A 15,829-nucleotide genomic window follows, 5' to 3' on the forward strand; every position below is an offset into this window, starting at 1 on the left:
ATCCTTCGTCAACTCAGGAGTGCAAAGAGAAATAGGTGCGCTGGACACAATGACATCGCACCGTACATGATGTCATCACACTGCAGTATTTGTACCAGTTTACTGGATCAACCAGAACCAGTAAGCTGAACTGACTGTCGCATGATGTCATCTGTAGCCTGATGATGTCACTACAGGTGTGTCTAACATGCCATCTGCGTTACAAACTGGGGGTGCGGAGTCTGACAGACGTGGCTGTTCACCAGGTGGGGAGGCTCTAATGAAAGACACTATCCAGGTGCATGATGGGAGGTGTAGGCTCAGTGTTTGTGGACTACAGGTCGGGACCTGTGTTCTGTAATCTTTACCAGTTAACAGCAGAAGAAGAAGATGGGGATTTACCTCTGAGGCCGCGCTGTGTTTAAGGTGTAGGTGTTGAATTCAAACCTTTATTTAAAACATCTACAGCTGCCTGTTGCATGAGGTTCAGACCAGCAGTGTGAGCTTCTCTTTATTCACTTTATTTTAAAACTTTATTGATCCCTGCTAAAACTTTATTGTTGGTGTATTTTCCAGCGGGCCGCCCCAAACCAGTTAGAGATCAATGATTGATGACTTTATTCAACAGAACAGAGATAAACAGCTCATCAGCCACATCAGGAAGAACATCAACAACAGATCACTGCAGTGTTGCAACAGCACACACTTACATCTGTCATGAATCAACCACAACAACAACAACAACATGTGGCGGGAGGCGAGGCTGCGCCCCCGCCTGGCTGCAGCGTGGCACTGCAGCGCTGACAGTAAGACTACAGAAAATGGTAGATTGGGTATAAACCTGGCTTCTCTAATGGCCTCCTTGTGTGCCTGGAACATCTTGACGTTGTTCATGTTGGACTGCCAGTATTTGACGTAGCCGCCGTGGTCTGCCGTCAGCATCCACATGTCATTATGAGACCAGGTCATCGCTCGCACGGGACTGTCGTGGGCCTGCAGAGGACAGAGGAGATGAGGACAGCGCATGAGGACACCTACAGAGAGACATTCAGCTGTCCAGTTTTGTTTATGTTATGACAGTAAATAAAACTTAATTTATTTTCTGTAACCGCTTATCCTGTGGAGGTCACAGGGGGCTGGAGCCTATCCCAGCTGACACCGGGTGAGAGGCAGGGTTCACCCTGGACAGGTCGCCAGACTATCACAGGGCTGACATATAGAGACAGACAACCATTCACACTCACATTCACACCTACGGACAATTTAGAGTCACCAATTAACCTGCATGTCTTTGGACTGTGGGAGGAAGCTGGAGCACCTGGAGGAAACCCACGCTGACACGGGGAGAACATGTCAGAGCACCTGGAGGAAACCCACGCTGACACAGGGAGAACATGTCAGAGCACCTGGAGGAAACCCACACTGACATAGGGAGAACATGTCAGAGCACCTGGAGGAAACCCACGCTGACACAGGGAGAACATGTCAGAGCACCTGGAGGAAACCCACACTGACACAGGGAGAACATGTCAGAGCACCTGGAGGAAACCCACGCTGACACAGGGAGAACATGTCAGAGCACCTGGACGAAACCCACGCTGACACAGGGAGAACATGTCAGAGCACCTGGACGAAACCCACGCTGACACAGGGAGAACATGTCAGAGCACCTGGATGAAACCCACGCTGACACAGGGAGAACATGTCAGAGCACCTGGAGGAAACCCACGCTGACACAGGGAGAACATGTCAGAGCACCTGGACGAAACCCACGCTGACACAGGGAGAACATGTCAGAGCACCTGGAGGAAACCCACGCTGACACAGGGAGAACATGTCAGAGCACCTGCAGGAAACCCACGCTGACACAGGGAGAACATGTCAGAGCACCTGCAGGAAACCCACGCTGACACAGGGAGAACATGTCAGAGCACCTGGAGGAAACCCACGCTGACACGGGGAGAACATGTCAGAGCACCTGGAGGAAACCCACGCTGACACAGGGAGAACATGTCGGAGCACCTGGACGAAACCCACGCTGACACGGGGAGAACATGTCAGAGCACCTGGAGGAAACCCACGCTGACACAGCCAAACGGACACAGTGTTTATTGGACGTTGTGGAAGGTTACCGCAGTCATTATTTCAGTCGCCAGTCAGGTGACCAGATGAAACCGTTTTAGATCGTCACAGAGAAAAGTGTCAGCGGTGTGAACTGGCCGGCCTGAGCTCGACTCAAGCCAACTGATGGTGTCACCTGACACTCAGCTGGTCAAATGGCCGGCGGCTGGTTTTAAAGCACGTCACCTGTTTCAACAGCCAATCAGCTTGTAGTGAAGTCAGCTGGTCAAGTCAAAATGACCACAGACGGCGTGTTGGCTTGCTGCAGCAGGTGCTCCGTCCCCACAGAGCCCTCTGTTTCCGTCCTCACGGTGTGCCGGTGTCAGACGGTGGGTCGCTGCTGCTGCTGGCTGTATGTGCTTATGCCCCGCCCACACACACATTCTCACTGACTGATGAACTGGCGCTGGTTATTTATATTATTGTGGCGTATTGATTATGAATACAGTCCATCTGATGCTGGTTTTGTTTCATCACTGATACAAATTTCTGTGTAAGAGCTCAGTGGGTAAAGGAAAATAATGTGACCTCAGGCTCATTTTGGTCTCACTTCCTCTGGACTTTAACTCTGTTTGTTGAACTCACTGAGGTCTCTCTTCTCGTGTGCTGAGCTGAACAACGATCAGCGGTGTGAGACACACTGCTGTGATCAGGGTGGCAGACGCTCACTGTTAGCATCACACACTCAACAGATATAACGACAGGGTGGTGCTGGGTGTTAGCTGCAGCTGTGTAGCGTGTGTTCAGCGGGCAGACGGTGAGCTGGCTGTTTGCTGGGAGGATCGTGGCTCTGAAGACAGCTGTAACAGAAAGTCTGCTGATCAGCGGGGGGACGGGATGGTCCAGGATCAGACCGCCGGCGCTTGGAGGACTGACTGTAGGTATCGCTCCTTCATCCTGCTTGGTACCAAGTGACTTCTGTTGATACCTTACAGGTACAGAGTTCTGACACCCAGCCCCACTCATGACGGGAGAATACTGTGTGAACATGAATGCTGAATTTGTTTTCAGTGACCTTTGAACATCATTTGTAACTTTTGTGTTTTATTTGCTTTTGTTGTGTTTTTGCGTCTGTACACACTGTTCTTAAATACTGTCATGTGATTTTACATCTCGTTTTATTTTCATGCACTTTGTGGAGCACACTGTAACCTCGTTCAGACAATGAAATCATTATCATTACATTATTATGATTGCTGAAGCACAGCCGAGCAGCTGGGCTCAAATATTGAGTTTGTCCTCTGTAGTGGACTCAGCTGTCAGACTGGTTTAAACTGGGATTAGTTCGCTGGTATTCAAACACTGGACTGACCTTCTGTTTCTGAACTTCACTTGATTTCAGCTTGTTAGAAACATGATCAGAACCTGTTCCTGTTTAAACACATTTAATGTGAAGCTTCCAGTTAGTTTCACCAGTGACTGCTGGTTTCTTGTTCAGCTGCTGCTCAGACGGATCCTTGTGTCTTTGTGTTGAACCATCGCACAGCGTCTGTTCTCATGTACGCAGCTAAATAACAGACGAGTCTCTACAACCTGACCGCATCAGACACACTCAGACACACAGGAGTCCTCTCACACAGCAGCTCTGTGGCACCTGATTGGTCACGTTACTACACAGGAGTACAGGTGGATGTACAGGTGGATGTTTACCTGTAGAATGGTCTCAAAGTTGAAGGTGAGTCCGTTCCACAGAGTGAACTCTCCACTGGAGGCTCCAGTGACCAGGCGACGACCTTCAGGAGTCCACTGGAGACAAACAGGAAGTCCAGAGAACAACAGGTCATCTCAGAGCAACACAGTGACAGCGTCCTCTCAGATATACATTCATATCAGTGTCTCTAAATGTCCCTCTGACATCATCATCTTCATCTTCATCATCCTGAGAGGAATACTGTAAAATATTGAAAATTTTATTTTCTTACCCTGATCACAAACACGGGACACTTGACTTTGTTGGTGGAGGTTCGGACAAACTTTGTGGTGACGGCGTTCATCGGGTTGTTCAACATGCCCACAGGAGGAACCAGCTGAGAGGCACACAGACAGGCAGGCAGAGTCAGATGATGAGTTCCTGTCAGCGTTATCCCGCCCAGTATAACTGATTCATGATTTCATCCAATGAGAGGAGTCGGTACTCACATCGTTGTAACATCCTGCGTCGGGCTGCACAGCTCTGAAGTCTCGATGGTCTCGCTGCCACAGACGATTCTACAAACACAGAAACAGTCAGACTGACTCGGCCCAGCTCGACTGGTCCCAGAGAGGACTCGTTGACACTCAGCCTTAGAGACAGTGTTTCAATAAATGTTAATAAGAAATGTTTTGGTTTTCATGTTGTTTAAATTGCCTCATTAATCAAATCATTGAAAAATAAATAATCAATAATCGATAATACTAGTACATTATTATACTATATAGTATACAGTATCAGACAGCTGACGGCTGACATTCGACCTCAGTGACACTGAACACATATCCACCATCCTGACACAAGACCAACAGATTAAAGGGAAACTGTGCTGATATTCAACCAGCTGTGTGACATCACAGTGTGTGCAGATGAGCTCCAGGTGAACACCGTCCATCTGCACACACTGTCAGGGTTCCCACTCTTTTCTTGAAATTATTTTCCAGGACTTTTCCAGCTGCTACAGTACGAGTCAAGTTATCACAACATACACTAATAAATTCCACCCCCAAGCTTCGGAGAAGTGTTATTTTCTACAATTGCACCTTATATTTTGTACATTTAAATGGGATTGCTTCAATGTTTATTCCTCCCCCTCTTTCTCTCTTGTACTTTCTCCACAAAATATTTTTATATGTTCAATAAATCACCAAAACAATTTCCTTTAGTTCATCTGTTTACTTACAGTTTACTTTGTGCATCTGACACCTGCATTCTTAAAGTAAATATCAAAATCACTGCAAAAATAAATCAAAAACATAAATATCAAAATCAAATCCTATCCTGCAGTGCAAAAAAGGTCAATATAAAACAAAGCAATGTCATTTAAATTAAAATGTTCCTCCAAAAAAATTCTCAGTTATTGTAGCTTCTTGACACTCTCCTGCAGGTCTTTCAGTGTTTTTGCTAGAGCTTGTAGCTCTTCCTTTTTCTCAGCCACACTTTTGTGATAAGCATTGGATTTGGACAGTAATGTGAAGTCCTGTTTTTTTTCTGCATTCACTGCCATTTCGTCTGCCTCTTTCTGCATCATCTCACTGCTTTTCATTATTCTTCTCTGTTTTGCTTTGACATTTTCTATGTCTTGGTGGAGCTCTGTTCTTTTCTTCTCATTTGCAGTTTGTTCTTTTTTCTTTTTTTCATCCTCGAGGTACTGCATATACCTCATTCTTGCTCCTTTGCAGTGTTGAATTAAGTCTTTTGGCAGGGCTTCATCAACTGCACGCTCAGCCACTGCATCCTGGACCATGCGCAATGCTATCAGACTCTTCTCCTTCAAGTTTTCTACTAGCATGTCCTTGTTGACAGAGTACCCTCGCTCCACTGCTGCTTGTCCATGAGACAGAGTGAGGAGACATTTCATCATGTCCCACAGTGCTGCATACTCTGCTCTGCCACTGACAAATCTCCCAAAAAATTCTTCAAGCCTGCAACTGTATGAAAAATCTTGGAATTCTGCCTTGAGGTTTGCACTTGCATACACTGAGAATGCTTTATACTGAGCAAGGATTTTGTCACACTCTGAGGCAGTGCACCATCCTGCATTGAGGAGAACCTGTAGGAGTTTCTCAAACATTGCTATTGCATGCTCAGTCTCTGTCACCATGATCACAGGGTCGAGGGAGCTCATGTGCCGCACTGCTGGGTACACAAGAGGACTTCTCTCCATAATTTTTTTGCAGGTCACAGCAAGGAAGGAGACACATTCCTTCTTGAATACCTGTATGTTCACTGGATTTTCCTGGAGCTTTTCAGATGCCTTCTCTAAAGCTTGTTTTGTGGCAAATCCTGTGTCCAGTTGTTTGAGTGGCACATGGATTGATTTGTTTTGGAGGTCAAGTTTCAGCAGCTGGACAGGTGTTTTCATCTTCTCCAATTCTTCCCTTTTAATGAAGCATGACAGCAAGCATCTCAGGATGGACTGGAGCTCTTTTGCTAAGAAAGGCACCATTGGTGCATCTGTCTGGAATTTCTCCAAAAAAGGCTTCAGCTGTCTAGCAACAAATGCAAAAAACTGGAGCTTAGCCTGAAAAAGAGGGTCAGCTGTGGCCCCTTTTACTGTACAGTAGGATGCAGACGATGGTACTTTGCTTTTTGGGAGTTTCTGGTGGCTGCTGATGTACTGTTGCACAGCTGGCCACACTTCTATTGCCCGTTCAGCAACTGCTAAGTCTTCAACCCATCGATGGGCACAGAACTTCAGAGGAAATTTTGTTGTTTTGGTCACCTCAATGAAGTCAGCTCGTCTTGCTGGTGAGTCATGGAACATCTGCCAAAGTGCTCTGAGCACATCTCCCACCTTCCAACCTGTTTCTCTCTCTCCATCTTGAAAACTTCCATGAACAACATGCAAACCACAACTTCCCAAACTGATCATCTTTGGTGCATCTGGGTCCTCTCGGCTTTTGTCCTCTTGGAATATCCTCAGGAGCTTCCAGTTGACAGCAAGGCCATCCATTGAAATCTGTAAGAGCTTACTGGGATTAAGTGGTGACAGGGCTCTCTTGATTTTTTCCAGAAGCGTCTCTGCTTGAGTGTGTCCCATAAACTCTGAATCAAAATAATGCACCACAACCTTCCCTTCACGTTCACTCCAGTGCCTTACTACAACATCCAACTGTTCTGTCTGTGTCACTTTATTCAGGCATTCATCAAAAGATACTACATAGCACGGTGCTTTTCTTATATCTTTGATCCGTTGCTCTTTGAAATAAGGACCCAAGCCAAAACATATAAGGTAAGCTGCTTTTGTTGCGCCACATGAAAACTTTTTGCCAATCTCACTGTCTGGGAACATCTGACCAAAAATGGCTGAGATATCAGAGCTGGAGTTGAATGAGTAGTGTGACCTCACCATCTTAATTACCCAGCGAATCTCTGCTTCAAACACAGCTTGGCTTGAAAAAAATGCTGAGCTTCCTTGTGTTCCTGAGCTTTTCCTCTGTCCACTTGTACTAGACACTTGTAATGCTGTACTTTCACTACTGACACTTTCCTTATGTACACTGGCTGTTTGTAGCTCTTTGTTTGTTGGACAGCTACTTCCCTCTCCTGTGTCTGTTGAAGGAGTCTTCCTCATGAAATCTGTCATTCTTCTCTCACTGTTTAATTGTCCAGAAATCTTGACATGGCCTTGTCCCCGTGCATGACTCCTGAGTGCTGAGACACCCATGTTACCAATATCAAAAGACTTCCTGCTGAGCTTGCAATATGCCCTATGCACATCTCCAGACACTTCTCCTAGCCAGTCCCTGAACTGGTGGTGTTCTTTCCACTCAATTTTGAATTTGCACTGTCTTCCTGACATCGTCACTCACTCCTGTAATTAGAGGACAACAACACACATTTGAAAGTCTATTACTGCTCATATTGACTGTTTACACAGTAAATTACTTTTCATACCTTAGCTTTTTCATATCTTTCATATTCTATGTATTATACATAAAGTACACACCACATGGCACTTTAATGCTTATTTCACACATAGTTAGATGCTAAACTGCATTTTGTTGTTCCAGTATTGGTCATTTTAGGTTACTCTAGTCATCTAAGAAACAAGATTCAGGGTTGATGAGTAATATCTCTAGCTAGCACCACAGTATCATATTGAACCTGAAATATATTTATTTCTAACTCTCAGACATAAATATTGTTTGCTAGCTATCTTTTTTAGTCTGGCTTTTATGTAGTGTCTTACTATTATAAATTTATTGTTATCACTTTTTTTTACTTATTCTATTTATTAATTTAACCATGTTGAATCCCATTCATTTATGCTAACAACATTGTTCAAATGAACATGCAAGTCTTCAGTTTTCACTGCCCTCTTTCCTCATTTAGGCTAAGGGGTGTGCCTCTTCGCTGTGGTCTGTGTGCATCTCACTCATGGATATATAAGATCTCACTTGGATGTTGACATCTAAATTACTTTCATTGCAAAGTAGCTAGCTAAAAACTGCATGAAAAGTCGGAGCTCTGCTCTCTGTGCACATACACAGTATTTTAATGGAGCAAGTATGAAATACTGAGTGAAACGTGGCCCAGCAAGACTACCTGTTACCCGTCGCTATCTCGAAGCTGTCGTCATGGTCGCTGCGGCTCTACTGAAACCAGAGATGTATTTCATCTCAGATCGCACAGCCAAAAGTGACGGCACGCCCACTACAGCTCTCCGCTGCTCCCCTGTCACTCAACAGAGGAGACAGAGAGAGGGAGAAAAACCTCACACTCGATATACAGCGATACAGCAACACCCCTGAGCTGAAAGTCACTAGTTTTGGCGCTTCTTTGGAGAAAATAAATCCTTACTTGTGTCTGAAAAGTTGGTAAATCTAGCAACAAAGTCATATGGAAACACTGGGCAACAGAACTGTTCTAAGGGAATATGCAATTTGATTGGTTGGTAGCGTCACGTGGGGCGCTGTGCCGGCTAGAAACAGAGATGAAGCAGAGAAGCGCTACAGCTCAATGTTGCCCATTAAAGGCAGCTGAAAACAGACATATATGCGTAAAATGTTTAGCCCATTTGCGTTCACCCACAAGGCAGAGAGAAGCAGAGGGAGGAAAAATAATTTTCCAGGACAACTCAAGCTTTTCCAGGACATTTTACTTTTTTTCTCATTTTCCATGTGTTTTCCATGACTGGAAAATTGGTCAATCATTTTCCAGGTTTTCCAGGACGCGTGGGAACCCTGCACTGTGATGTCACACAGCTGGTTGAATATCAGCACAGTTTCCCTTCGCTGGTTCCTGAGGTCGCTCTTTATTCACTCAGTCAGTCAAAGGCAAGCAGCAGGAGACTTCACTGGGCCGACTGCCAGCAACTTTTAAGGTGGAATGTTAACTTGTAATGTTACTCAATGCATGAGTTGATGACGTGAATCCATCAGCACACCTTAAATTTCACTGTGACAACTTTGACCATCACTTTAGTTTTTATATGACACACACTTTTAGTAATGACTTTAAAAATATAGATTCATTTGGAGCGGATTATGTGAAGGTCATATATTCTAATCCTCACTTCCTGTGGGCTACAGCAACACTAAACCCCTGAGCTTGCCTGAGAAGGACTAAATGCACAAAGCTGCTATTTTGAAATATCCCATGGAGAGAGACTCTCACTGCAGCCTGTTCTATTTTGTTGTGAAAATGTGGGCGTGCAGCCTCGTTCTGTGGACGATAAACCAGGTGCAGACTTCCATCTGTGTCACCGCTGATGAGGAAATACAGCGAGTGCTGGACGGAGCAGTGAGTGACAACAACCCCGCCCACATTTAAGAGGACTGTCTGAACACACCCAGGGTCTAGGTACCATGTCGTACAGGTTGTTTGTGGTTCTCAAGGTACTGGACTCAGTGTTTTCAGTGGAGAAACAGCTTCACTGCAACGAGCAGACTTTAATTCATTTTATAAACGTTGCACTAACTGATGTGTCTGTGAACGCAACACACACACACACATATCATCATCAACAAGCTGTTTCCACATCCAGCAGCTACTCAGACACATCTATTATTATTATTATTATATTGATAATCATCATAGTACTACATCAACACTAACAGGCTTTGTCTCAGAGTGAACGGAGGCGTCCAGGTGTGTTTACCTCCAGGTATCTGATGACAGACGGGTTGTAGTCGATGGTTTTGCGGTTCACAGCCTTCCTCATGCGCTTCCCGTCGAAGGTGAGCTGCTGCATGGCCTGCTGCTGGGCGAAGTCTGGCCTCTTGTAGAACACCTGCCGCGGTGCCTGGTGCTGGAAGCGTGGCATGTGGAAGAACCGCTGCGGCGAGCCGATGTCTGTCGCCATGGTGACCCGCTATACCTGCAGGATGGGAGACCAGAGGATTAGTGTGCTTTGTGACACTGAGTGAAAATATGACACACACTTCTCCTTGTTGACTGTCATCAGCCATCATTAATAATCAGATGACATCACTCATGACAGTAATCAGTGTCTTTCTGTTGTGTCTCAGGATAAAAAGCAGCTCCAGACTAACAGCATCCCATCGTCCTGACAACATAAGAACACATGTTCACATGTTTGGGACACCATCAGGACGCAGTAAACTATGGACACATCAGAGGACGCAGTAAACTATGGACACATCAGAGGACGCAGCTCGTTAACATTAGCTGTTAGCAGCTAGTTAACTTTAGCTGTTAGCAGCCGATTAATGTTAGCCGTTAGCAGCTTGTCAATTTGTTATAGATTATAAAAATACTTTTGAAGCAGATCTCTTGAAAGATGTTTTTATGTGAGAAGGTTTTATTAAAGGAAGTGTTTCCTCTACCATTAGTGGAGGCTTCAGAGTTTCTGAATCAGAGAAGAAAATGGCAGAATCACAAAATGACAGTGAGTCAATGAAACGCTACAGATGAGATCGTACAGGGAGAATGTTTGTGGTCCATCTCATTTGGGATACACACACATTTCACACCAACAGGTGTTAGCAGTTAGCAGCTAACGCAAAGAAGAAGAACAGCAGCTGTTAGCTGTTAGCGGCTAACTCATAGAAGACCTGTTGTGTTACATGTCACTTGCCTCTTTTGAGTCTGTGATGTCATCATGCTGTCTGACATCACTCACTGACGTCAGAGTTCTGTGTAAAAAGTCAAACTCTAGCGCCACCTGTGTACAAAGAGCTGCAGACTGGCCTGTTAGTGAAGAGCTCCACCTTTAACTCCACCCTGTGTCTGGGCCGCATTTTCCTGACCGACAATTATAACCGTGCCAGTCTATGGAGCAGAGCCTGTGCTGCGTTCAGGGGTTGTCACTTAAATAACAAATTCCAGCACTTGAATAGGCTGTAGCACAACACAGCAGCATGTCAAGTGCAAAGTCAAGCAAAACAAAGAGATAATTTTGTTCTATTTACGCACAAAACACTGCCTGTACTGTTGCATCCGTAGTTGTTATTAAGAATGAAGATTTTTGCATTGCCATGTCTCAGGTTTCTGTGGGTCTCATGTACCCATACAGATCTCTGTTTAGCCTAGTTCACATTACACAATTTTCACCACGATTTTGATGTCGCAGAGGATCTTGAGAGCCACCTTGGGTCGGAGGTGAGCCAGCAGATAGTCTGCCACGACGAGTCCTCATGTGTGAACAAGCCTACGAGCAAGTTGCCCCCTCATCTGGGACTGGATATCTGACATGCTAGAAAACTGGAGAAGTGTGACACGACTGACAAAGAGCATCAGCCAATGAGAGGCGGGATACGTCGTACGTATCTAAAGTGGAGTTACTTATTTGGGCTCGCTCTGTAAACGTCACCTTCTTCTACATATATCCATCTACTAAATTATTTAAACGCATGATAGTCACTTCTTTTGGGCTTGTTTCCATCCCAAGATCTGGCAACACTGACAAGCCAGCCGGCAAGCAACAACCACAATGGCGGCGTCCACAGGATCACGGAGAGCGTGTTGTGTTTGGACCCAGGCCCTGGAGGCTGATCTGATTCAACACTGGAATATCCATGCCTTTACAATGTGTCGTCTCCCAGTTAAAAACGTAGTTTGGCTACATCACCACATTATCTGGGGCTCTGTCGGCGAGGGCTCAGTGGAGAAATCTTGTGGGGTGCACACACAGGTCGTAACGCAGTTGGCAAGACGATTACGATCATCTCCACGATGCAAAATCAGGGTGAAAGTCGTGTAATGTGAACTAGGCTTTAGGAGAAGGTGATTAGAGCCTGTTTGGATGTCTCCCTGGAGGAGTGTCTGTATGAAAGATACTGTTTGACCTCACACTCTATCATTTATCTAACAATCTGTTCCACCCACATATATCACATATTACACATCCTGGATTTACATTATCATCACAGCACATTTTATGCATTGTCCTTTGATTCTTTTCTTTATAACATCAGAGACACTGAACACATCAGAGAGACAGCGGTTTGTCGGCCCGTAAGAAAAGTGTCTCTGGCTCTGAAAAGACTTTGGACCCTTGTTGTGGTTTTCCCTGGACATAAATCACAATCCATTATTAAAGTAATTACCACGGAGCATCGCTGGCTCAGCGGATGGAGCGGACGCCCCGTGATCAGACGCAGCGGCCGTGGGTTCAAACCCAGGCTGCTGTCCTGTGCTACATGTCGTTCCCTCTCTCCCCATAACGTTATGCTGTCCTGACATTAAAGGCAACAAAAGCCCAAAAATAATACATGCTTACTGCATGGCTATTGAGACCACACCCCCTACTGGCACTGTGCATGCCTCCATCACATTGTGTTCTCTCGTTGTGAGTCACGGCGACAAGTGTGAGAAACGAACCAAAAAACGAAATTTCTCCGAGACTGAGCTCGAGACCCTTTAACGGGAGGTGGAGGACTGAAGAAAGATTTTATTTGGTGGCCACAGCAGCGGGATCACTAATAAAAGAAAGCAAAAAAAAGTGGCAACACATCAACGCTGCTGATGCTGTCAGCTGTGTCTGTGGGACTGCACGGACAGTGCCATCTTGTGCAATTACGCACGAGGGTCACCACAGTATTTATATGTTTATGGCAATTAGTCTGATCAGACACCCAGCCTGAATTACAGTATGAACCAGTGGTATCCATGTCCCAAAATACAACGTGTAATTGGAAATACAATTCAAAGATGAAAGTGTAATAGGTGAACACGTTTCTTCATGCCAGTTTTGTCATGAACAGCACATGTCTAAGTAGCGCTGATGAAATGAGTGTAACGGTTGTGCTTAATGGCTGTATTTCGAGACATGATAAATGCACTGGAAATATTTAGCTAAATAAATAAATATATTCCATGCAGTCGCGCCATCCTCTCCCCCTCCTGCGCTCACAGAGTGGACAATGAGATGGCAGTGCGGATTAAATACGTATTTAGAAAGAATTTCAATTCAGGATTTGAGTTTGATTTACAGCGTTTTTATGAAACAATTATCACTCACTCCAAGCGCAAAATAAGGCTGCTGGATTTAATTTCAATAATAACGTGGATCTAAAGTGGATATAGTGTGACATTAAATTTGTGTGAGACATCAATAAAAATCTGACTCCACTTCTCCACCTCGCCGTCTGCGTCGTCTCTTCCCAGTGTCTCCAAAATGTGCGCACGCATGACTCAGAGTTTGCTTACAGGTGCGCACATTCTCCCGCCAAGTTTATTTTTATAAATCACAACCTTTGCGTGGTAAGTGGCGTACGCCACTTTCAAGCCCCGTTTTGTGCGTAAGCAAGCTTTATAAATGAGGCCCCTGGACTTCAGGTTAACATCACGCTTCAATTCAACATCACACACACTGTTTCTACGTGTCATTCATGTTCCTCACACTCAGTCTGAGCCTCTGACAGATGAACCACTGAAACACATCCTGCTGACGGATCTCTGAGACACTTTCCTGTTCGTCTGGATCAAAACATCACACACTCATTTTAATGATTAAACATTTGCTGCTGTTCTGCTTCTGAGATGTGAGAGCTGGGTGCTTTTCTTTGTCAGGTGAACAGCTGTGGATTATTGGACAGCTGGTCAGATAAATCAACCTGAAGACGTCACGCAGCAGGACGTGTTTCACTGTTTTCTGACTGTTTATTAGTGAGACCATGAACGGTGAAATGATGGTTAGTTGTAGCCCCTCAATGTGAACAACATGAAGCTAAACTGTCCATCATGTTTTACATCATTTTCAGTTACATTATTTTATTTAATTCTTATTGTCGTAACAAACAGGCACGAGGACGACAATATTTTGACCCAGATGGACAGAAGAGTCAAAACAGCAATGCTGTGTCTCAAATCGTACTTCTGTACTTACACTGAATATTGTGAGTGCATAAGTGCGTTCACACTGAGAAGTATGGAAAATGCAGTACACTATGAGTACCTGGATAGTGCACTCAAAACAGTCGCCATCTTGGCTACGTAGCGGAAGGGGAGGGACCACTTGTCAAACTGGAAATGGCGGCTGAGGACTGTGTGACCGTGAACGTCGCTGCATTGTACAAATACGTGTGTTATTTGCACTAAGCACCACTATACTGTTGTCAGGTATAAGCCAGCAGTGTGTTTGTTGGGTTCATTCAGCAGTCTGTAATGATTTGGTACAGCGAACGATAACGTGAATGCTAATGCTAGTTTGCTAACTAGCTAATTTGCTGTCATCATTTCCGGTGAGTGCACAACGGCCATGTTGGTTTGAGACAACACTACCCTGTCGAAATTCGTGCACTTGGCCAGTAAAGGCCCCAACATACTCGGGCATACTATAAGCAGAGCGGACTTCACGAGGAATGTCCGCATAGTGTAGATTTACTGTAGCAACTCCTCCTCGTCCGTCCAGTCAAACATTCGTGCGGTTGCCATTCTGTTTATTTATACATCACTGCTCTGTAGAAGCAGGCCTGTCGCGATATGGAATAAGTCAGTTAATTGCACGGTAATTTAAAAGGGAGACGGTCACTTTTGCGGCCGTGATTAATGGCATATTCATGCGTGTTTGTTTTCCTCGTCTCTCTCCACCAAAGAGACTGGACGACAAGAGTGTTCACTGCCATGCATCGTCTGCAGCCAGGTGAGTTGGTTCATTAGCATAACGAGGGGAAAGCTCTTGACATTGTGGGGGGGGGGGGGGGGGGGGTGGGTGTATGGGCTACACCCACTTCACACTTCCTCTTCGTGAGGGGGCGAAGAGCCGGAGAAAAAAAATGTAGCGTAACAGAAAGACATGGAACTTGTTCCTAACCCAAACACCACGGCCCCTGTGTGGGAGTGTTTTGGATTTAAACCAAATGACAGAGGGCAGCCCAGTAATGTGGACGAGCCGGTGTGCCGGGTTTGTTCTAAAACCATCTCAACAAAAAGAGCGAATACGACCAACTTAACTGCACACCTGAGAGTGAGAGACTGACAGACTGTTTTTTGTATTTATTTATTTAGATATTTTTACGTGTTATTTTGGATATTTAAATTTTCTTTTTTGCATTCCTAAATATTCTTGTTAAATAAATGTTTATTTCTCTTTAAAAGGGTGTACATGCATCAATATGCCTTTATTATCATTATATAAGTTTACAAAATGGCCTGAAACAGCACAATTACAACAATAATAAAAATGGTCTTAAAAGCACAATATTACGCAACATTATCGCTTATCATAATAATTTCTGACGTAATTAATCGCCCAGCAAAATTTGTTATCGTGACAGGCCTATGTAGAAGAAGCGTAAGCGTCACACCACCAACTACTGGCCTGGCATGTAAACTGCAGCGTTGCTGGTCATTTTTGTGGATCTGTGTGCACGGTGATTGTCACCAAAACACTGATGTCTAAACACAGAACATTTTTAAAAACGAAAATGAGAAACGATTCTGTTTTCAGTGGATCATTTTTGTGTAGACATGGACTGAGACAGAAACCAGGTGCTGCACTCTACATGAGGAGCAGGAGAGAGGAGGAGAAAGAAGGAGAGAGCAGGAGAAAGGAGAAAGGAGAGAGCAGGAGAAAGAAGGAGAAAGAAGGAGAGAGCAGGAGAAAGGAGAAAGGAGAGAGCAGGAGAA

The 15,829-nt window shown here is 44.9% G+C and overlaps 1 protein-coding gene across 1 annotated transcript in view; it reads right to left on the reverse strand.

Annotated features, from left to right (window-relative positions):
• wdr33 (WD repeat domain 33) overlaps window positions 1–15,829 on the reverse strand; it is a 38,313-nt gene that overhangs the window by 19,438 nt on the left and 3,046 nt on the right. The window contains exons 2-6 of the mRNA XM_049599267.1: window positions 9,897–10,115; window positions 4,240–4,308; window positions 4,023–4,127; window positions 3,751–3,846; window positions 821–972 (exon numbers count right to left, since the gene is read on the reverse strand). Of these exons, the coding sequence (XP_049455224.1) occupies window positions 821–972; window positions 3,751–3,846; window positions 4,023–4,127; window positions 4,240–4,308; window positions 9,897–10,100 (626 nt within the window). The 5' untranslated portion in view covers window positions 10,101–10,115. The remainder of the gene's footprint in view (window positions 1–820; window positions 973–3,750; window positions 3,847–4,022; window positions 4,128–4,239; window positions 4,309–9,896; window positions 10,116–15,829) is intronic.

Source organism: Epinephelus fuscoguttatus, linkage group LG15 (genome assembly GCF_011397635.1).
Source record: "Epinephelus fuscoguttatus linkage group LG15, E.fuscoguttatus.final_Chr_v1".
NCBI lineage: Eukaryota > Metazoa > Chordata > Actinopteri > Perciformes > Serranidae > Epinephelus > Epinephelus fuscoguttatus.